Below are 21,346 nucleotides of genomic sequence, written 5' to 3' on the forward strand. Positions count from 1 at the left end.
CACCCAGTTTGCCAGCTAGTTAAGACATCAAAGTTGAAGGGTGAAAAAAGCCCATATATCTCAAAAGCTGTTTCTGTTTACAGCTATTGCTTACTGTGAGCTACTGTGGAAAAACTTATCTGCACAGGGACTGTTGAAAGCTTACCCTTTTTCTACTCAATTCAGGATATGATCAAAAGGCAGCCTGAACAGATTAGGATCATATGAAACTCAATACCTGAATTTTCTTAAAATCGCAAGTAAACTCTGGGAAGGGGATGGAAAGAATCAGGCCTACTGCTGACATTCCCAATTCATCTACTTCCAAAAAAGTGGTTTTATTATATGCATTAGAAAATTGGTTTAGCACTAATCAAAACCCAGCTATATCAAATCTTCCTCTATGTAAGAGAGCTCCAGTCACTGAGAGCTTGTTGAGAAAACAAGTGAAGGAAAAATGTATCAGCACTGCCTCCTGCTGCAATGCTTGCATACCTGATCTGGAACTCCAGACAGGCCAGGAAATATCAAATTATTCCTTCCCATTCTTTGCCAAGCTGCCAAACTCCCTGTTTACTGTTAGAAATTATATTAACAAGCCTAACTATAGCTCAGTCTTCCTGAGATTCTGAAGCGACCTGGTTTTCCCATTATATCCCACATGCAGGTAACTGAAAACTGTTTCCAAGCTTTGGTTATTAGCTATCTCACACAGTCAGAACTTACATCCAGCCCCATTGCTGGTGTGGTGCTTTGAAGCAAGGGCTTTGTCACTGTTATTTTGCCAGCTGTTGAGCCATTTCCAGCAGCTGAAGGCAATGCATTCACAGTATGTTTGTGAAGTGGTGTGGTCCCTCCAGTGACAGCAATGACTGGCTGGGAGGCAGGAAGCACCCCAGAGGCTTGGAGCTGTACGACAGTGGGCTGGGGGAGCACCACAGATTGACCTAGAACACAAGAACAAACAGGAGTGCTCAGCATATGAAATGGATTTGTATGTGAACAGTTTGCAGGGGAATACTTTATATATATACGTATAAAATATATGAGTATAAAATACATGATATACGAGCAGAAAGCTTTGCTTCCTCTCCTGTCCTGCACATTTATCTCAAGTTCAATTCTACCATGTTAATATACTCCACAGGCTAGGAGAAAAACAAAACAAACAAACAAAAAAACCCTAACACCACCCCCCCCCCCCCCCCCGAAAATAAAGCAACCAAAAAAAAACCCCAAAAGCTCAAAAGTTTGCAGGGCTCTTCATTCATCCTGCAAACCGAACCCACATATAAAAGAGATTAAAAAAAAAAATAAATCAGGCTCTCTCCCAAAAGCTCTTCAAAGTTAGTAAAAGCTGACACTTGCAAGAAGCATTACTCATTTCAGTACTGCTAACACTTGATGCACTTTGAGCCACTTTTTCAAAGAACTTAGTTAGCTTACATCAATCCTCCCTCTCCCTTTTGTTCATCCTTAACTTATTGCTGTACTGAACTGAAACCTTACTACACAGAAGTAAGTGTACATGCTTACAAACCAATTCAGAAACAGCATGGAGAAAGAAGATGAACAAGAACAAACAATGGAAGTTACACTTTCGAAAGACAAGTTACACCTCCAATTCACACTAAGACAAGACAAATTTTTTAAAAAAATGTCTTATGTAAGAAATTTTATACACAAGTTGAACAGAGCTTAAAGAAAAGCAAGTGGAAAAAATTAGGTAATTTTAACAGAGTTTGAAATAGAATTAGAAACTCAGTTCCAAGAAATTTCAGTCCAACAACTACATGTAACTCAAGCAAGTGCTCGAGTAATATTTTGTTGTCTGACAACACACAGACATGTCTCTAATCCTCTGAAACAGGATGACCTCCTCGCCAGCTTTCAGAAACAGCACGTTCCAGCTGATCATTCCAATCAATATGCATAATGTATTACAGCATTTACCCACCTTTCTGGAAGGTGACAAATGAAGTAATTCACCTAGCACCAAGATCTTTTACATACAAGGTGTAGGATGAGATCTCTTTTTTTTGCAGAGATAATCTCAAAGACATCTAAGTCAGTACCATCCTATTAAGAACATCAGATAGTGAATTTTAGATTTCAACATTTTTTTCAGGCACAAAGTATGTGATGCTCTAAGATCATGCCTTCTTCCTCCAGCTTTTACAAAAATGACTATAAAAATACCATTCCACATGCTCCCTTGAAGATAATGGCATATTTCAAACTGGTAGCTCCAACTTGTCATGCGCAGGGAATTTTGATAAATGAAGATCCTTATGTTTTTTGTTATGGAAGCAGCACAACAGAATTTTTAAACACAGCAGCAGTTAAAGTAAATACATGGCATGGAAATACTTTCCCAAAAGTATTTCCTCTATAGTGCCTCACAGAAACTATGCTCCTGATTTTTCTTCAGGAAAAAGGAGAAGCTAGTCTTCACAGTACTATACTTATGTCCAAGAAATCCATATTCATAACATTCCTTATTTTAGACAGTTTTTTATCAGCTGGAACATCAGAAGGAATAAGAATTAGGTCATGATGACTGTGTTGACCTGTGTTTTAAGCAGTCTAACAATCTTAGGAATGTTGTAACAAAATGTCAGCTGCTACAGCTTTGGCTTAACTCCTGCTGGATGAGCAATTAGTAATGAAGACAAATTTTTCACTATTTCACTAATTTCTAGATACAGGCTCTTAGGTATTTGTCTCCTTTTCATTTCACACCTCAGTGCCTGTATGTTAACCACAAGCCATCAGCTGGTGAAAATGAGCAAGTACATCTAACAATTTCAGCAATGCAACTGCCTTAGCTGAAGAGTAGAATAGTGCTTTAGATTCAGAAATGAGGCTCAAGCTACTTCAAAAAATCTGTTACAGGGCAACAGGAGGAATGAAGAATTATCAGTGGACGGGAAATCACTTGCTTCTTCTTATCATAAGCTTACAGCTATAAACAACTTTTCTAACCTCTGACATGATTCTCAACTTTTAGCAGATTTTGCTTTTAGCAGATTTCACAACATCCTAGATAATGCTGTTTGGCACGATAAAAAGCCATAAACTCATGTTACCACCATTCTGTGGCAGAATTTCATGTGTGTAAAAAAAAAAAAAAAAAGGTTTATCATACCTCCCCAACTTACAAGTTTCATTCAAGCCACCCTGATTCTGCTACATCTTCCTTTGATTACAATAGAATAGCACTGCAATCGCCTTATGCACCACTTGCCATCACAAGCAGAGAAGAGAAGAGGGCCTACAGGGATCTTTCAAAATGAGCAGTTTCATCTCCACATGTACCAGTGCTCAGCATAGCCTGTTTTGCTATACTGTCCTCCGTTCCACATAATGCTCAGATGAATGCTTGTTTCTCACTGGACTATGCGAGAGGAATAAGGCCATCTTCTCAGTCAAAGCTTTTTCAGCAAAGCATGTTAGGACCCCCCTGTTTTACTCATATCCCTCCTATTTCACCTGCCACACTTAACCATTCTAACAACCATCCCAAACATAGTTTTTGCCCCAAGACCGGGCTCAAGACAATTCACCTACCTTTAGGAGGTGCTGGCTGGACATTAACAACTGGCTGATGTTTTGGCAGTGGCACAAGTGTGGGAAGAGTCTGAATAATTATGGTTTTAGCTGGGATGCCAACATTAGCCTGAGCTTCAGGTACAGCAGGCAAAAGGGGTTTGGGTTGTATCAAAGGCCTGGACACTGTCTGACTACACCTCTTGAGGGTCCTTGCAGAGTTATTTGCTAGGAAAGAAAAAGGGTCAGAGTTGGACCAGAAGATATATAGAACTCAAGCAGTAATAACATGACTTTTGGTATGTTCTTTTTTTTACTCATCTATAATATTTGTTAAATCCAGACATATATGGTCACAAATCCAAGTCACAAATGACAGGATATACAGGATACATAATGGGTCTGTTAGTTAAAGATTCATATGCAAGACAATATACATACTATCTACGGAATCAAAGTAACTTAATCTCATACCAGACTGAGAAGTGATGCTGATAACAGGCTTCTTCCCTCCATCTTCTTCAGGTATTGCAGGGCTTCTGCAACTCTTGCTGTAGAGAGAGACTGGAGACATCTGGGAGCTACTGCTGAAGTCCACATCATCCTGCAGACAGAAATTGTATGAAATTAATGCTTCAGAAACACCTGAAAGTGTCTACTAGCAGTTCAGAACATAACCGCCTTTTATAACATCTGTGCTGCTGCTGCAGCAAAGAGAAGAAAGGTTTTGTTCTGCAGGTTTATTCTGATCAAAGCTAAGTACTACAGAAAAGCAAACAAGTAGCTCTCCTTATCAGCAGTATGATGGGAAGCAAAGGTCAGCAACTGCTAGACTCAGAAGCCTTTAGAAGGCATATTGTTTGGCAACCAGGCCAATAAACACAGCTGAGGAAATAGAACTGAACATGCTCTTTTTAGAATGGGTCTCTAGAAGACAGGAAAACCAAAACATAGCTGAAGGAAATTTGCTTTTGCAAAGGTTAGAAAAATAAGCTGTTTCCTCTTATGCCATGAAGTTGTTCAGACAGTTAAATCACTGGGCTTTTTGTTTGTCACAGCTGGTTTTGAATGACTGATGCTGTTTGTGTTACATGGAAGTTTCTGCATACAGGCACATTCTGCACTGGAGAGTCCACAGATGATGGAGAAGGGACCGAACAATTTGAAGCGGCTGGTGATAAGGGTTCTGTCTTCACGCTTGCATCTGCAAGAGGCAGATAAAGAAATTTTACCGTACAAATTTTTAGCAATGGGAGATCAGTGAAAAACACACGGCCCTATATCAGCTATTTAATACCTGAAGCAAGGCACAGCAGAAAACATAGCAAGATTAAAGATACTAAACAGCTTAGCTTGTAGGGCAGTCCTCACCAGTTGTATCCATCCTACATAAACACATCATGATTTCTTATCACAGAGATAAATGCTATAGGGTATGAAATAGTTTCAACAAGTTACCAATATTCTTAAATTGTAACAGCTCACCCTTGTGGGATGGAGGGGAATAGTCACACTTGCAAAATACAGAGGTTAATTACCTGTAAAAGCATGGCCTGTAATATTCCAAAGGTCTGAGTCCCAAGACATCAAATCCAAATCAAAATGAAAGTTATAGAGATCATTTTCCTGGAACGACAGTTCAGAAAAAGAAAGAATACAAAAAGGCAATACAAGTTGAAGCTACCATCCATTATGTTCACATTCTTACAGCTCTGGAAAACAACACAACTATCACTTCAGTTGCCTTAAAGCACACAGAGATAAAAGCCCTTAAGGAGGCAATTCTCAGCTGGAATACACAAGACAAGGCCATCGTAGATACATAAGAAAGAAGAATGTAATTTTAAGACTATCACTAATTATTGTACTGTTATCAGTAATTTGTAAAGCAAAAGTTCCAAGTCTAGTCATTGAATCATCTCATACATAGCACAAGTTTTACCAACTTGTTCCCACCCTCCCCTTCATCTGCATCCCATCACATCTCAAAGCACTTCATAAGCAAAAGCACCAGCAACAGCAGGAAGAGCCACAAGCCCTGATTCGCTCAGCACCTAATGAACAGCACATATTAGGTCTCCCTATACTTGAATAAACTGACATCATAACCTTCTAAAGCCAGGGACACCAGTTTCCTTTTCCATCAGAAGGTGATGGGGGAAAGACTAAAATCACGTTATACATATTCTTTATTGAATGACCTTTACGACAATGATAGAAATGCTCCATCAGCATTTCTTCTGCTGATGTGTCTGTAAGCCTCAGTTCCCTACTCAAATATGACATTTTTATGAGCTCTTGCATGAAAAATACAAATATCACGTACTCAACTTATACAAATACACAGCAAATATCTTATCACTAAAAACTATCCTGCAAATGTACCTTTCCTTACACTCTCAACTTGCCTTGTAAAGGGAGGCTCAGAAAGGCACAGACTGCATGGATATTAGTTTCACACTAGTGTGAAGAGAAAGCATATCAGGGTGCATTTACAGGGAGAATGACCAAAAGCCATAGCCCAAGCTGGGCAATAAGAGCACATGGGTAACTAAAGCTGACTTGGAAATACTTATCCATTTTACAGTCAAGGAGTTCTCACATTTTGTCCAACACCTAGCTCTAGAACCTGTAAGAATGATCTTAGCATCTGAGGTTTATGTTGGATAACGCAGGGGTTGTGCTGGATGTGGGTTAGGACACGGTGAGCAAAGGAAAGGCAGTGGAACAACACAGAGAGGAGAATCCATGCTCTGGGACAGAAAAAGCAGTAGGTACAATCAGACAGTGAAAAACATGGGGATGAATGCATAAGGTTGCAAGCAAAGTTTTAGGAGAAAACCCTACGATAGACAAGAAAACAAGAAGCTGTCATACAAGCAAGGTGATAAAGCACAGCACTGCTGGATGCAGGCGTAGCATTTCAATGCTTCTCCATATGTCTCCTTTCACACAACCCAGAAACGTTCTCCCCACTAGCTCTGCCTTCATTAGGTCAGTGACAATACAGCTCTCCCAACTTAGCACCTCAAACTTTCACCTTTAAACCTGGCTTTTAGATCTCTAGCCTTGACACAGACAGTTTATTAAGGCACTGATTACTCAGCACCTCCACATCTAACGCACGGGTGAACAGCCTGCCCGCCACCGGCAGAGAGCGAGTGTCTCCTGCCAATGGGTGCCGTGACACCCGCACTGCTGCTCCTCGCCGCCCCCCAGTCCGCAGCCGATAGTGCGGGTAGCCAGGCCTCCCGCCGCCACCGTCCGATACTCACGTCGGGCTCGTCCCTCAGGGCCCGCCGCGGCTCCGCGGGACCCAGTAGCTCACTCAGCTCCTCGCCCAGCACCGCCTCTGCGGGAGAGACAACAGCCTCAGCGCCGACCCGCCCAGGGGCTCCCCACCTCCCGGCCCCCTACCCCCACAGCCGCCCTCACCCCAGTCGAGACCGCTCCCCGGGGCCGACAGCAGCCCCGCAGGCTCCCACTCGGCCTCAGCCACCGCCGCCATCGCTTCCGTCTTGTGTGTGCGCGCACGCCGCTTCCACGGGCAGCGCAGGTCGGGACTGCAGGCAAAGACACGAAGCCCTTCTAGGCCCTGGCAGCAGCTCCTGCTGGGTCTGCGGCGCTGGGGAACACGGTGGGGTTTGGTCCGGGCCAGGCTGGAAGCACAGGGGGGAGAGAGCCCTTGGTACACCACCAAAAGCACCGTGCCTCCCCTTTCCCCACTTGAGGGATGTCCACACTTGGGAGCACCCCAGCCAGGAGGATAGCTGCCGAGGTGGATTTTCCACAAGTGACTCCGCAGAAGCAGCAGCACTTCCAGCCCACTGCAGGAGCACAGGGTGCTATATGCATCTTGTTAGCGCTCACCTTACAGGTTGGCATCATAGGCTGCATTGGTGAAGATGCCAGGCGAGCCTAGGTCACTGAAAGACAAACACAAGGATGTCACCTTCGGGGAGGGTGCAGGGGTGTGAAGGGCAGGGGTTTGAACAGGCCTATCAGCCCTGTATATAAAAACAGCCTCACACAGGCAGTTTGGAGTGAGAGCTGGTTGAGAGCAGAGTGGCTGCAGGGCTGTAATGGGCACAGAGCAGAGCCATCCTCCTCCAGAGCACAACTCTCACCTGGTAGGGTTCAAGAGCTTCTTCTTCTCCTCTGATAATGGTGTTGAAATGTCCACAGGGATACAGCAGATGGAAAAAAAACCAGATCTCTTTAGTGAAGGACATGAGAGGCTGCAGCAGCAGCATCTGAAATTGAACTGAGTTTTACATGTGTGGGATGAAGCAAGGGTGGGGTGCTGAAGCACTTCCCTTCTTCCCCTTCATAGTGAAGGTGTTTTTCTGGCTTTCCCCTCTAGACGTGGTTGCTGACGCTTTCAGCTGGATAAATTGCCAAGAAGCCAACCAACTTGAAGCAAGTAAGACAAGTGGATTGAGGCAGTCACACTGTTAAACTCTTCTGATCATCCCACCCTCCCCTGGGACTCTGTAACCAACTTCCCTGGGAGCCCCCACTCAAAGTGACAGTGGGCTGCAGGAGGTGTTTCCTTACCTCTGTCACTGAGCCGCTTGGCTATGAGGGCAATGAGCATCCCAGAGAGCATGACACCAGCTACCGCCAGAGCTGTGCCACTGCTGTAGGCCAGGACTTGCTTTAAGAAGAGGGCACCATCCTCTAAAACGGATCCACAGACCCAGAGGTTAGAAAGTTGTCGGAAAGATTTCACAGTACCCAAGCTGCTAGGGTGCCCCCAACAATATTCAAGGTGTGCTGCAGGAAGCTGAACCCCCCACACTGCTTGAGAAGCATGGAGTCCCACCATACCTGCACAGACAGGGGGTTGCCTAGTCCAGTTCCCTGTGACTGCACACCAGAGCACCTCTGCTCCCATCCGAACAAACCCCTCCTCACAGGAAAAGGTGCACGTGGAGTTGTACGTGAAATTCCCATACATGTGAGAGCAGCTCAGGTGACTTCTGCTGGGGGGGTCCAGCTCCGGGCAGCTGATGGCTGGTGATAGAGCACAGCAGCAGCATCAGTAGGACAGGACAGATGTTAGTGGGATGGGGACATGCGCGCTGGGGAGGTAGGGGATGAGCTGCCATGGACTGGGGTGCTAAGGGGAATTTGATGCTGAGGAAAGTCTGCTACAACAAAATCTACCTTTGCATTGTGGAGTTTCGCCAGTCCAGGTCCCCATGGCCGTGCACTTGTGGCTCTCCAGCCCCATCAGTGCAAACCCCATCTGGCAGGAGAAGACACACGTGGAGCCAAAAGCAAAATCCCCATGGAGGTGGGAGCAGTTCAGCTCTCCCCAGACTGGAGCATGGAGCTCTGGGCAGGTGATGGCTGCAGGGATAGAGATGCATTTCAAGCAGGAGCCTGGGAACTACAAGGCTAAACTGTTGGGATGAAAGGACCAAGATATCCAAGAACATCCTAGGATCAACCCAAGGCCTGTGACACCTTGAGCAGCAACTCTACCTTCACAGTGTGGGGAGTCCCCAGTCCAGGTCCCCATGGCTGTGCACGCAAGGCTTTCTGGCCCCATCAGTGTAAACCCTGTCTGGCAGGAGAAGGCACATGTGGAGCCGAAGGTGAAGTTCCCATGGAGGTGGGAGCAGTTCAGCTTTCCTTGGTCTGGAGCACTGAGCAGTGGGCAGGCAACAGCTGCAGGGTGAATAAGCATACTTCAAGCAGGAGCTTGGGAACAATGACACTGAACTGTTAGGATAACAGGACCAAGACCCCCTAGAACATCCTAGGGTTAACCCAAGGCACGTGACACCTTGAGCACTAACTGTACCTTCACAGTGTGGGGCATCCCCAGTCCAGGTCCCTGTGGCCGTGCACTCACGGCTCTCTGGCCCCATCAGTGCAAACCCCATCTGGCAGGAGAAGACACACGTGGAGCCAAAAGCAAAGTCCCCATGGAGGTGGGAGCAGTTCAACTCTCCCCGATCTGGAGCACTGAGCACTGGGCAGGTGATGGCTGCAGAGTAAATAGGCACACTTCAAGTAGGAGCCTGTGGACTATGATGCTAAACTGTTGGAGTAAGACATCCAAGACACCAGAGAACATCCTATGGTTACCCCAAGGCCTGTGACACATCGAGTAGCAACACTACCTTTGCACCGTGGAGTGTTCCCAGTCCAGGTCCCCATGGCTGTGCACTCACGGCTCTCTGGCCCCATCAGTGCAAACCCCGTCTGGCAGGAGAAGAGACACGTGGAGCCAAAGGCGAAGTCTCCATAGACGTGGGAGCAGTTCAGCTCTCCCCGGTCTGAAGCACTGAGCACCGGGCAGGTGATGGCTGTAGGGACAGAGGTACATTCCAAGCAGGAGCTTGGGGACTGGGAGACTAAACAGTTGGGAGAAAGTGGTTGGGGTGATGCTAGAATGTTTGCCAAGATTATTGACACCCTGAGCTCTAGCAGCAGCAATACCTGCACATCTTGGGGCATTCCCAGTCCAGGTCCCTGTAGCTGTGCAGTTCCGGGTCTCTGGCCCCATCAGTGCAAACCCTGTCTGGCAGGAAAAGGCACACGTGGAGCTGAAGGCGAAGTCCCCATGGAGGTGGGAGCAGTTCAGCTCTCCCCACTCTGGAGCATGGAGCTCTGGGCAGATGATGGCTGCAGGGATAGAGATGCATTTCAAGCAGGAGCCTGGGAACTACAAGGCTCAACTACTGGGATAAGAGGACCAAGATACCCAAGAATATCCTAGGATGTTACAGGATAACAACCTAGGATAACAACCCAAGGCCTGTGACACCTTAATTTTACCTTTGCAGCTTGGGGCATCCCCAGTCCAGGTCCCCGTGGCCATGCACTCACGGCTCTTCAACCCCATCAGTGTAAACCCTGCCTGGCAGGAGAAGGCACATGTGGAGCCGAAGGTGAAGTCCCCATGGAGGTGGGAGCAGTTCAGCTCTCCCCAGTCTGGAGCACTGAGCACTGGGCAGGTGATGGCTGCAGAGTAAAAATGCACACTTCAAGCAGAAGCTTGGGGACTGAGAGACTAAACTGCAGGGATCAAGAGGCTGGGGAACATCCTATGGTTACCCCAAGACCAATCACATCCTGAGCTCTAGCAGCAACTCTACCTTCACAGTGTGGGGTATCCCCAGTCCAGGTTCCTGTGGCTATACACTCGCGGCTTTCCGACCCCATCAGTGCAAATCCTGTCTGGCAGGAGAAGGCACACGTGGAGCCAAAGGCGAAGTCCCCGTGGAGGTGGGAGCAGTTCAGCTCTCCCCAGTCTGGAGCACTGAGCACTGGGCAGGTGATGGCTGCAGTGGGAGAGCAGGTCTCAGAGACAGGATAGATGAGGTTAAATCTAGGGATTAGGGCTGATTCCCAATCAAACAAAACCAAATCTATTGTGAAATGTCTTTGATTTACCTTTCTCACCCAGACAAGTTTTACCTCTTTAAAAACAGTAGCAATGTAGCTGGTATTATGATTTTTCTGCCATATGATTTCCTGGGGGAAAAATTGCTGTCCTGCCAGAGACCTGTTTATCCCATGCACTATCCCTGGTCACAGCCCCCGGGATGAAGGCCTGCAGCTGCTGCAGTCCTACTCGGTGACACAGGAAAGTGGAGCAGGGCTCTCACATTCCCCAAAAAATCTCAGCACCTCTGTGTGACACCTGGCGGCAAACCCTCAAGCCACTGGCGTGAAGACCTTCCCTACCCCTGAAGCATAACGTAACATGGCTTTCTGTCCTTTGTGGCTTCCTGCTTGCTCTGTCCCTCCCATGTTATACCTAATCTTATCTCACAGATCCTCAACCCCACTCAGTGTGGCCCAGTCTTGCCCTTCCCGAGGCAGTGGGACAGCAGCCCCTCTTTGTTCCTCTCTGAGGACTCCCAAGATGCAGAGCACCTTCCAAGGTGGATTGGAGTGGGCTTGGCAAGACGGAAATAGTGCCAGCAGAGTGATGGAGGTGCCAAGATGCCGTTCTGCCCATGTGTTTGGTGCACACAGGGTGCTGGCACCTGGGTGGGATTGAGCATAGTGAGCAAGAGCATTGGGACAGCCAGGGAGAGCAGGGGGCTTACCCAGAGCTCACAGCCACTCTGCCAATCACAGCCTCATTGGGAAACTGCTTCCCACATGTGTCACCAGAAGGTACTTCCTTGATGGGTAAGGGGCCCAGTGAGCCCCTGCTTGCCACTGGGCGTGCAGGGCTGGCCCCCTGAAAGTATCAATGCCACATCCCTGAGACCCCCAGCTGCTGGCAGGCCATACCTGTGCACATGGGAGTGTCTGCTGACCACTTCTGGGAAGCCAGGCACCGCAGGGTGCTTGCCCCTTGCTGTTCAAACCCTTCCTGGCATTCAAACACACAGGTGGAGTTGTAGCTGAAGCGTCCATAGGGATGGCTGCAGTTCATTTGCACTCCCTTGGGGTCGAGCTCAGTGCACTGCACAACTGGGAGAGACAAAGCACCGGCAGCCTGTTAGGAGCACAAATGAACTTGCCCACTTTGCTGCCAGGCTCAGGCTCTCCGGGAGGGAGGGAGGGATGGGGATGGATGGCTCACCATCCTCACACTCATGACCATGGAAGCCAGGGTAGCACTCGCAGCGGTAGCTCCCGATGGTCTCCACACACTTGCCACGCTGGCTGCACGGGAAGGGCTGGCAGGAGGCTGTGCACACAGAGGACAGTCATCAGAAGCCACTGGCCACCCTGCTGAGGTCCCCAGCCCACCTGATCCACGATCCCCCCAGCTCACCCCGGTAGCACAGTGCTTTTTTCCTCCGGTTGCAGGGCTCATCATTCCACTTGCCAGACTCAAACAGCCGCTTGATGTAGATCTCCACACAGTCCTGGTTGGAGCGGCGATTGTTGGGCTCCCCAGCTGCCCAGTTCTCTGCCTCCTTTGTCAGCGCCTTCTTAGTGCCCACCCAGGTCCAGGTGCCACTCAGTTTGCGGATGCCGATCCAGTAGTAGCGCCCATAGAAGGGCAGGCTCTTGTTGAGGTACTCAATCTCCTGCTTGTTCTGGATCGCCACCAGGTCAGTGAAGAAGGTCTGGCAGTAGTTCCTGGCCTGCTCCCATGTGTAGTCCCCTTGGTCACTGTAGTGGTATGTCCAGGCACTCACCTCCAGTTGTGTTATCGTGCCTGTGAGAATGGATGAGGTCCAGGACTGACACAGAAAGGATGGAAGCTAGGTCGGGAACTGAGTCCCTTGGCATATGAGGGTGGGCTAGGCCAAGAGATGCCAATGGCCAGCTGGGTGAGGGGATGTGTCAATGGGACGAGTGTGGGTGAGAATGGAAATGTGGGTGGATCAGGCATGGCAGAAGGAGCTGAGGTGAGACTGAGGAGGATGGCACAGAGATGAGGAAGGTGGGGGAGATGAGGTGAAAGCTGAGACAGAGGGCATCATAGGATGAGGTAGGCAGAGCACAGGTAGCAGAAGAGCCCCAAGCGAAGATGGCAACCTCTCCTCCAGGACAAGAAATGAAAGCCCAACCCCACAGCCCTGCTCCCCTGCCCACAAAGGTTTCCCAAAGGGCAAAACCCAATATCAAGATGGTTCTTTAAACACAGTTCCTTCTTCAAGCACAGAGGTATACCACTTTGGTTTTCTTTCTTTACACTTCTACACAAGAGTCAACTTGGAGCAAGGCAGAGCAACAAGCATGCCCTCACCCCCAAAAGCACTTAGATCCCAACCTACTAATCTGAGTCAGAGATAGTCTGAAGAATCATGTAAAATTCAGTATTGCAAAATAACATCTTGCAAAAGTCAAGTTCACATCCTGGTCATGGCCACCAGGCAAGACAAAGCCACACCCAGAAGTGAACCCACACCCAGAAGTGAAGAGCACCCTGCTCTTACTTACAGCGTTTCACACCACAGCTTGATGCAATCAAAGGGTTTAGCCACAAAAAAGCTTCCTCCCACCTCCACAGAAGCAGGTATCTCCACAATTGCAAAAAACGATATGGGAATCCTATCTCCATTTAGCAGAAAGTGAGATGGGGATCAGAGTTTGCTCCAAACAACTGGCCTGGGGAACCCTGTGCCTCAAGAAAGCATATCAAACTGTGGTCGTGCATGCAGAGGTCTGTACATCGCAGATTAGATGTAAATGTAGGGGTTTCTGAGTCTAATTAGGTCTCTGGTTTGGTCAATTATGTTTTTTCTAAGCAAAATTCCCATAATTTGTCTGGTTTTCCTTGTGAAGAGCAAACTATCCACTTTGTTCAAAACAACCAAAGCTGAGGAAATGGTGGCCTTCAGCTACAGCCCTCCACCACTTGGGAGTTTGGGGCTGCAGGAGAGAAGCCCAGGGCACTTCCTGGGAAACTGCTCCAACCTCAGCTCCCACCACCTACCTCCTGGCCCTTGCTACCCTCCCAGCACAGCTTAGGGCAGCTGCCCTGCTACCCTCACACACTCCAGCCCCAAACCAAGAAGGACCAAGGGAGCCCATCTGCTGCATGCCCATTCTTCACATGCTCTCCTACCTCTTTCCTCCAGCTCCACCAGCAACACCCTCTCTGTAGCAAAACTCATCCCCACTCCTTCCACACAGCCTTGTGTTACCTCTCCCTGCTCACTTGGAGCTGAACCCCAGGTGGGTGCTGTTTGCCTGCATTTCCATCCCCAGGCAGATGCAGCGCCCTCCCAGCCCAGAAAGATCCAGCCCTGGGCTGGCAGCCATGGGGGTTGTGAGTGATGACCTCCCAAAATAACACTGCTGCCCTTCTTCAATTTCCTGGGCTTGCAGGCTCCCTGGCAGTAGAGTCACACTGAGCAGCTGGAGAGTGGCTTACCCCATGCAATGGCAGCGATGCCCAGGTAGCAGATGCCATGAGAGCTCAGAGCCCATGTCCTTCCAGCAGACCGCAGTCCCGAAGCAGTGCCCTGCATGTCAGGGAGAGAGGTATGAGCATGCATGGGGGCTTACGGGTGGGGCTGTGCACCCACACCCCTGCCAGGTAGTCCTGGTAGCCACACGGGTACGTTGCTTATGCTGGCTCACACAGAGGCACGCTGTGTGCAGGTACTGCTATGCTGTAGAATGGGCCTCTCTAGTGAGGCACAGTGCCGGCGCTGTGCCTATAGCGCAGCTGGACAGTGGGGGAGCCCATCTGCAGTTCACTCCTGGGGAGCCCCTAAGTACAGGGCATACTCTCCCCACACACCAAGGGCTGGCATCTGCCTCCAGCAGTAGCACCATTTCCTGGCAGTATCCACCTATAGCCCTGCCCTCCCCTAATTCCCTTTTTTAAGCAGACCCCAACACATCCCCAAGGAAAAGAGAAGGACTTACCATGTCAGCACCACAGACACGCCTTGCCCAGCTGCTGGCAGTGCCAGGCGCATCTGCCCCTCTGCGGGCAGTGGTGCTCACACTTCCTCCAAGTGTGCAGAGCATTGCTCCCTGCTCTTGTCTTCTTCCCCTCCCACCCCAGCCCTGCTGCCAACCCGCATCCTGCCCTGCACTCCCGCCTCCCCCAGCACAGGGCTCTCCCACCTGCAGAGACCCCGCTCCCAGCCTGAAGCCAGAGAGGAGCAGCAGGGTCAGCCCTGGCTGCAGCCCTGGCAGGACTCAGCTCAATGTCTGCCCCATGGCACAGGAGCTGGGTGCATCCCCACGGGGACATGACAGCCACAGGAGCAGACAGACAACAAGCTGGGCTTGCCCAAGCCCCCCAGGAGGTGGAGAAGGGTCCCCCAGGAAGGGTCCAGCCCGTGGTGCCCAGGGCACTGAAACCTCTCTAACCCACCACGTCCATGTTTCTTCACAGGTGTTTGGAGGACAGAGGAGGGATGAGCTGTGATGAGCTCCCACGTGGGCTAAGTGGGAGCGTGGCTCACAGCCTGCCAGCTCCTGTGCTGGATGCTCTCCTTGCTTGCAGGCTTTTTCCTCTGGCTGTGAAGCTTCATATACCATTTATAAATGGTTACTTACACAATGAATTTTCCCATCTTTGCCTTTAAGTCTTTATGAGAAAGTTCCAAGAACATGCCAGAGGAATTTCCCCGGAGTTGTTAACATCCTTTAGGAACTTCCACTGGTGCTTCAGGAACATGCCTCATTGTGTCCACCTCCCGTTGGATCACTCTTGAATCATCATAAATCTTTCCTTACCCCATTCTGTTTCTAAGTTAAATTGACTTGGCAGGTTTTCTGCAGGAATTACTCTGCTCTCTTCCAGTTAAAGCCAAAGTGTGAGCCATGCAAGTCACATGCATTTTCCAGTTCCATAGAAATTGATGCTGCTCCACTGGGACTCATGCTAGACAAAAGCAGGAACCCATCCCACAAAAGCTGTAACCCACTACGATGACTTTATACCTGGCCAATGTAAATGAATCTTGGTTCCTGTCTCTGGGTATTTTCCTTGCAAAAATGTTCAATTTTACTGTAATTGTCTACTTTTATGGAATTGCTGAGGATGAGCCTGTGTGTCCAGTAATCCAGGAGCACTCACTTTCTAGCAGCTCATGTACAGAGGGTACAGTTACAGCTAGGAAAGAAGCAGATGGGCAGGCAAAGAAGCTAAAGGGCCACTGCTGGGGCAGGAGAGCAACTCCAGATGCTGAGAGTCACCTGAGGAGGGTTGAAACTGTCTCTCCTAATGGTGTGAGACCTGCTGCGAGTCAGAGAGGTGCTCATAGGTGTATGGCCCTGGGAGGCAGCAGGCTGTGCCCCTGCCAGTTTCACTTCTGCTGCAACTCATGATGGTAGGGCAGAGCAGTAGGAATAAAATATTCCCACCTTTATTTTTGTAGCTACAAATAGTTTCTGGTATTGTTTGAAAAACAGAATCAGAGTGGATGAGACCTAGAGGCTGCCACCACAAAAACACAGCCAAGTTCAAAGTTCTTTGTGGGGACAGGTGCCCTGTGCCCACAGGTACCTGGGCTCAGAGAGCGGTTCCTGCACAGCAGGTTGCTTTGCAGGTAGTCAAAAAAGGTACACTTTGTGGGAGGGAGAGAAGACCTGAATTAGCTTTATAGCTCTGCTGGAGCTGGGTGATCACCAAGAGCCCTTTCACATCTTGGGTGTTTTCCAAGGCTCAGCCCCCCAGGAAGGATTCAGGATGTTGCAGGAATCTACAATGGAAATGTGCTTCCTTTGCTATGCCCTGGTCCTGAGCCATAGACAGAGGTGATGCTCCCACTCACGGGAGAGCCCTGCTGTAGGCAGTATATGTGGGGAGGGGGCATGGGTGCCCTTCCCATCTACAAACCACTGCCAGGGGCTGGGCAACCCACCCGCAGGCTGTGACTGCAGGGCTGGCCAGGGGAAAGTGGCTCAGCTGCTGCAGCCATCGCTGCCCACCCAGGCTGATGCTCTGTGCCCTCTCAGCATGCTCAGCCGTGCTGCAGCAGGGTCTCACGGGCAGGGCAGGGTGCGATGCTTGCAGGAGTACCCAGACAGCACTGGGGGCACCCAGGTGTGGCTGGGACCATTGGTGCCAGGGGCTGTACGTGCTGTGTGGGGAGGTGGCACTGGCCCTAGCTCCTGCAGAGCTCCAGGGGCAAGTCCAGGCTGTGCCCCACAGTGTGTCCCCAGGGAGTGCCCAGAACCTGGTGCAGTGAGACCCTGGGGCACACATCACCACCATGCTACACACTCATACCCCCCCCCCCCACACACACACACACCCTCCCCCATGCAGAGGCACCCTTGTTTTTGGCAGAGGCTCCAGCCCCACTGTTCACGTCCTTGTGCAATGTCCCCTGGCAAACCACAGAGGAACCGAGTCACCCTGACTAAGCCAGCCTGGTTCAGCTGCTGACCACAATATAGTGGACACCTTCCTGGGAAGCCCCCTCGCTCCCAGGGAGGGATCAGCAACTCACCTGAGAGAGGAGGCACACAATGGCACCCTTCAGGGGTGTGCTGTGGTACCAGCAGGAACCCAGACCATGACAGGGTGCAGCCCTGCTGCTTCCATCCCCAGCTCCACCGTGGGGACAGAGGTGGCTCTCTCTGAGGCTTTAGAGGCACCTTCTGAGTGCAGGCAGGGGATGGCTCCTTCCCACCTCAGGGTCAGTAGAGGGTGGTTGACCCATAGAGTGTTCCTGAGCCTCAGGGTGCCTTTGGGCACATCTCCCAGTGCAAGACCTGGTCTGCAGCCTGAGTAGCCACTCTCCTCGGATGGCCCTGGAGGAAAGCAGTGCCTGATAAAATCTTTTTCATCATTTGAAAGCGTTTGGCCACAGGAAGATGTGTTATCCAAGTGCTGCCCTGGCTTGGAGTGGGGGAGATGGTTGCGAGCATTAGCTAGGGACAGAAGGACAGGGGTGCTTTAAGACAGCCCCTGTGGAGCAAAAATATCCTCTGCTCCAGCCAGGAAATCCTGTGGCATCCCCTCCGGCAGGCACTGTGCCCAGCTGCATTTTCCCTGAGGCAGGAGGATTCTTGAGGATGTTCTTCATCTTTCATCAGGCCAGGGATGGGCTTTCCTCTTTCTCACCTCCCTGCTTCAGCACAGTCGTTTGATGCTTCTCCCCTGGAATCTCCACTATCTTTCTGCTCCAAGAAGCTACTGTGTTGTGACTTGCCAGTCTATTTAAATTGCCAATTTATTTTCTGCAGGTAGGGCAGGCACTGGCATTATGTGCATTTTAAGGTCTTTTTTACATCTCAGCCTCTTTGCTTTTGTGGAGCTGCAAACTGCCCTGTCCATGCTGCCCATGCTGTTGCAAACTGCTGGGCTTTGCCCTGTGCAGCATCCTCCAGTTGTGTGTGACACCAGGCAAGAGGTATCCCCATCTGAATTGCTACTATTGTGGCTGTCCAGCTTTCCGTACACAGGGTCGGGTGGTGCTTGCTGAAGTTACCTTTCTAAAAGTCCTGACTTCTGGGGCAAGCCCCTGAAAGAAAAAAATAAAAGCTAAAATAATGAGGGGAAAGATGTTGCTAACCATTTGTTGTCACCTTTGAACTGAAGTGACTTCCTTCTCCTCCCTCTTGCTGTTCTGCTTTCAGAGCAAGATGGTTACAAACACCAATTAAACTGTGCTTGGGCCATGGGCAGAGGAGTACAGGATTTTTCCTATCTGAGCAGTAAAATAAAAGGTATTTTCTGCACTTTTCTGCTATGAAATGGCAAGGAAACATGGGGAGTGCTTTCCTAGGTTCTTTTTATTTTTATTCACCCTTGAAAGGAAAAGGACTGTTTTGCAGAGAGGCATTTTGGGTGGACTCACCAGCCTGACAGGAAACAAGGCAGGATCTGCTCCTTCCACCCATACCTGCTGCTCTGCCAGGGACTCAGTTGGCCCAGCCCTGTGATGGGACTGTATCTGGCTCCTCTGGGGAGAGCTGCATGCAGGGGGCAGTTCCCTGGGCTGCCCTGCTCCAACCACAGCTGCCAACCCTCCTCTTCTGCCTCTGGCAGTCAAAGGCTTCCTGGTGCCCAGCAGCTAGAAAACCCACTTCTGCTCTTAAAGGCACTCACATCCTTCGGCAGAGTCGTGGGGCTGGGAGCAGCGTCCGTCCTGATGAGCACCAGCGCGGGCAGTGAGCGGAGCTGTGCCGGCTGCCGCGTCTCTCCCCTCTGCTGTGGGGGTGCCGCGAGGGCACGGTGGGGCTGCTGGGGGCCGCTGTAATGTGTCTGCTGGCCTGCAGACCATTGCTCTCCACAATGAGCCGGAGAAGTCCTGCCCCAGGGAAGTCCATGATGACCACCCCCCAGCACACGGGCCGTCCCCGCCGGCGCCACAGGTGCTGGTAGCAGCGTGGGTTCACAAAGCGGGCCACCTCCTCGGGGCAGGTGAAGAGCCCGTTGCCAGAGCAGAAGGTGAGGTGCATGGTGGCAGGGTCCCCGCTGGCCGCCCTCTCCAGGTGCCGCCGTGCCTGCACCCACTTGCGCTCCAGTGAGAGCACGTTCCAGGCATCACTGATGCTCAGCTGCTCATAGGGGATGCCCAGCACCTCCTGCGCCAGCGCCTCCAGCACCACAATCTTCCCTCGCACCTGGCCCAGCGTTGGCACCTCCTCCCGGCACCACACACAGCCCTGTCCCTCCTCCAGTAAGCAGCGCTGCAGCTGGGAGGCGAAGCCAGGCCGGGAGAAGATGGGCAGCTCCTCCTTGATGCGCATGAGCACAGCCTCACCGGGGTGTGCGCGGAGGAAGCGCAGGGTGCGGCGCAGGACCCCCCGCAGGCTGGCCCGCTGGAAGGTGCAGAGATGGTACACATGGAGCTCGCCCCGTGCCAGCCTGCAGCGCACATCCAGGAAGCGGACACCAGCTGCCAGCTGAGCCTCCAGGCCCCAGCTCTGGCACCGCAGGCGCCGGCCACCGAACAGGCTGAGGGAGTCGTGGGTGCCAGGGATGGAGAGGCGGGAGAGGGGCAGGGAATCGGGGAGCCCCGCCATCCAGTCAGGGCAGCAGGCTGATGGCTGGGGCGTGCAGTCAAACGCTGCGCTGCGCCAGCACTGCGCCTCCATGCCACTGGGAGAGTAGACACCCGGTGCCTGGCCAGCCATACAGAGGCCTGCCGTGGAGGAGAAGCATAACATGAGCAGTGGGAGCACCACATGGCCCCATGCATCCCAATCCCACTCCTGCCCAGAGGTGTCCCCACCATGCTATGAAACCCTATGGCATACCACGCACCCCATACATGTTGCTGCCAACACTCTGCAGCATAGCACTATATAGTTCCCAGTCCCCCTCCCATTCTCAAGCACTCATCCCACTACCCTGGACACCCACTACACGCCAGCCTTCCCGTCCTGCGCCTACCTGGGTTTGCCTGTGGCTGTGGGATGCAGGCCACCAGATGGGACGCACAGCCATGGGTGCCAGAGGCACTCTGGCAAGTAGAGCGGGATGCTGGCCATTAACCCTGTGATGGTCATGACGCGCATCCTGCCTTGCATGTGGCACATGCACCAGGGATTCATCCTCAGCCCTCGGCCAAGAGGAGTGCTTGGCAGACGTGCCGGGCTGGAAAATCACCTGGCTGATCCCTAAAGCCTGTGCACCTCCCTTCTCAGGAATCAGGATAAACGGGATTGGGGTGCTGCAGGGCCCCTTAATGCTACCTGTGGGAGCAGCTAGCTGTGCAGAGCCCCTGGGTGCCCACTGCAGAGCCATGTCCCAGGTTGGCTTTCAATGGCACCTGGCCTGCCCTGTTGATGATTGCCATTGTCCCTCTCATTGTCCCGGCAGCTGGTGCCTGGAGTGGGTAACTTGCCTGCTGCCTTGAGGACACAGCTATGGGGCACGCTGGCCAGCAGCGCACTCTGCATCAAATGGGTTTGGGGAGGAGATCACAGACACCTGTAAGCATCCCCAGGAACACATCCCCTCCGCCTGAGCATGGAGGGCAGAGGACTCACAGGATCACAGAACTGTTAGGGTTGGAAGTGACCTCGGCAGATAATCCAGTCCACCCCCCCTGCTAAGGCAGGGGCACCCAGAGCAGGTTACACAGAACGCATCCAGGCAAGTTTTAAATCTCCAGAGACAGAGACTCCATGACCCCCCTGGCAGCCTGTTCCAGTGTTCTGCCACCCTCAGCATAAAGCGTTCTTCTTCATGTTGAGGTGAAACTTCCTGTGTTTTAGTTTTATTGCTCCTCGTCCCTGTCGCTAAGACCACTGTAAAGCATCTGGCACCATGCAGCCTTCCAGGACGGCTTTCTGCTGTGGGCTCTGCCACTGCAAGGACACCGAGCGCAAGGACAGGAAGGGGAGCACTAGTATATTGTGTCCCTGTGCGCTGGGAGCAGCAGCGAGACTGAGGCGGGTCCCCTCGGGCAGCCCCTGCTCGGGACCCCGGGCAGCCTCCCTGTGCTACCTCCCCTACGCGCTG

General features: G+C 51.1%; 3 protein-coding genes across 4 annotated transcripts in view; all 3 read right to left on the reverse strand.

Annotated features, from left to right (window-relative positions):
* ATF6 (activating transcription factor 6) overlaps positions 1-7,042 on the reverse strand; it is a 74,364-nt gene extending 67,322 nt beyond the window's left edge. For both annotated transcript variants that reach the window (XM_057402419.1, XM_057402420.1), the window contains exons 1-7: positions 6,964-7,042; positions 6,804-6,880; positions 5,067-5,154; positions 4,638-4,732; positions 4,003-4,132; positions 3,550-3,756; positions 706-926 (exon numbers count right to left, since the gene is read on the reverse strand). In XM_057402419.1, coding sequence (XP_057258402.1) covers positions 706-926; positions 3,550-3,756; positions 4,003-4,132; positions 4,638-4,732; positions 5,067-5,154; positions 6,804-6,880; positions 6,964-7,036 — 891 coding nt within the window. In that variant the 5' untranslated portion in view covers positions 7,037-7,042. The remainder of the gene's footprint in view (positions 1-705; positions 927-3,549; positions 3,757-4,002; positions 4,133-4,637; positions 4,733-5,066; positions 5,155-6,803; positions 6,881-6,963) is intronic.
* Positions 7,043-7,061: 19 nt separating this feature from the next.
* On the reverse strand, positions 7,062-14,988 carry SELP (selectin P). The gene is made up of 17 exons (XM_057402421.1): positions 14,836-14,988; positions 14,336-14,426; positions 12,281-12,670; positions 12,086-12,193; positions 11,791-11,973; positions 10,641-10,826; positions 10,321-10,506; positions 9,982-10,167; positions 9,663-9,848; positions 9,341-9,526; positions 9,019-9,204; positions 8,698-8,883; positions 8,359-8,544; positions 8,086-8,208; positions 7,656-7,686; positions 7,399-7,454; positions 7,062-7,187 (listed from the first exon to the last, which is right to left on the reverse strand). Exons 1-16 carry the CDS (start codon positions 14,938-14,940, stop codon positions 7,400-7,402), a joined length of 2,574 nt encoding a protein of 857 aa, XP_057258404.1. The 5' UTR covers positions 14,941-14,988; the 3' UTR covers positions 7,062-7,187; position 7,399.
* Positions 14,989-18,922: 3,934 nt separating this feature from the next.
* Positions 18,923-19,974, reverse strand: LOC130595566 (1-phosphatidylinositol phosphodiesterase-like). Its single transcript, XM_057402443.1, is given in 2 exon segments — positions 18,923-19,089; positions 19,092-19,974. Coding segments are annotated over 2 exon segments (1,050 nt in total).
* Between the last annotated feature and the right edge of the window lie 1,372 nt (positions 19,975-21,346).

This window comes from Pezoporus wallicus, unplaced genomic scaffold (assembly GCF_028554395.1).
Source record: "Pezoporus wallicus isolate ANWC-B61680 ecotype Strahan unplaced genomic scaffold, APGP_CSIRO_Pwel_v1 contig_6665, whole genome shotgun sequence".
Classification (NCBI taxonomy): Eukaryota; Metazoa; Chordata; class Aves; order Psittaciformes; family Psittacidae; genus Pezoporus; species Pezoporus wallicus.

Coding starts and splice junctions, on each gene's coding strand:
- SELP (XM_057402421.1), bottom strand. CDS start 14,940: ATGCTCTGCACACTTGGAGGAAGTGTGAGCACCACTGCCCGCAGAGGG. Junction 14,427..14,835: donor GTGTCTGTGGTGCTGACATG/GTAAGTCCTTCT, acceptor CCTGACATGCAG/GGCACTGCTTCGGGACTGCG. Junction 12,671..14,335: donor CATCGCTGCCATTGCATGGG/GTAAGCCACTCT, acceptor CCATTCTCACAG/GCACGATAACACAACTGGAG.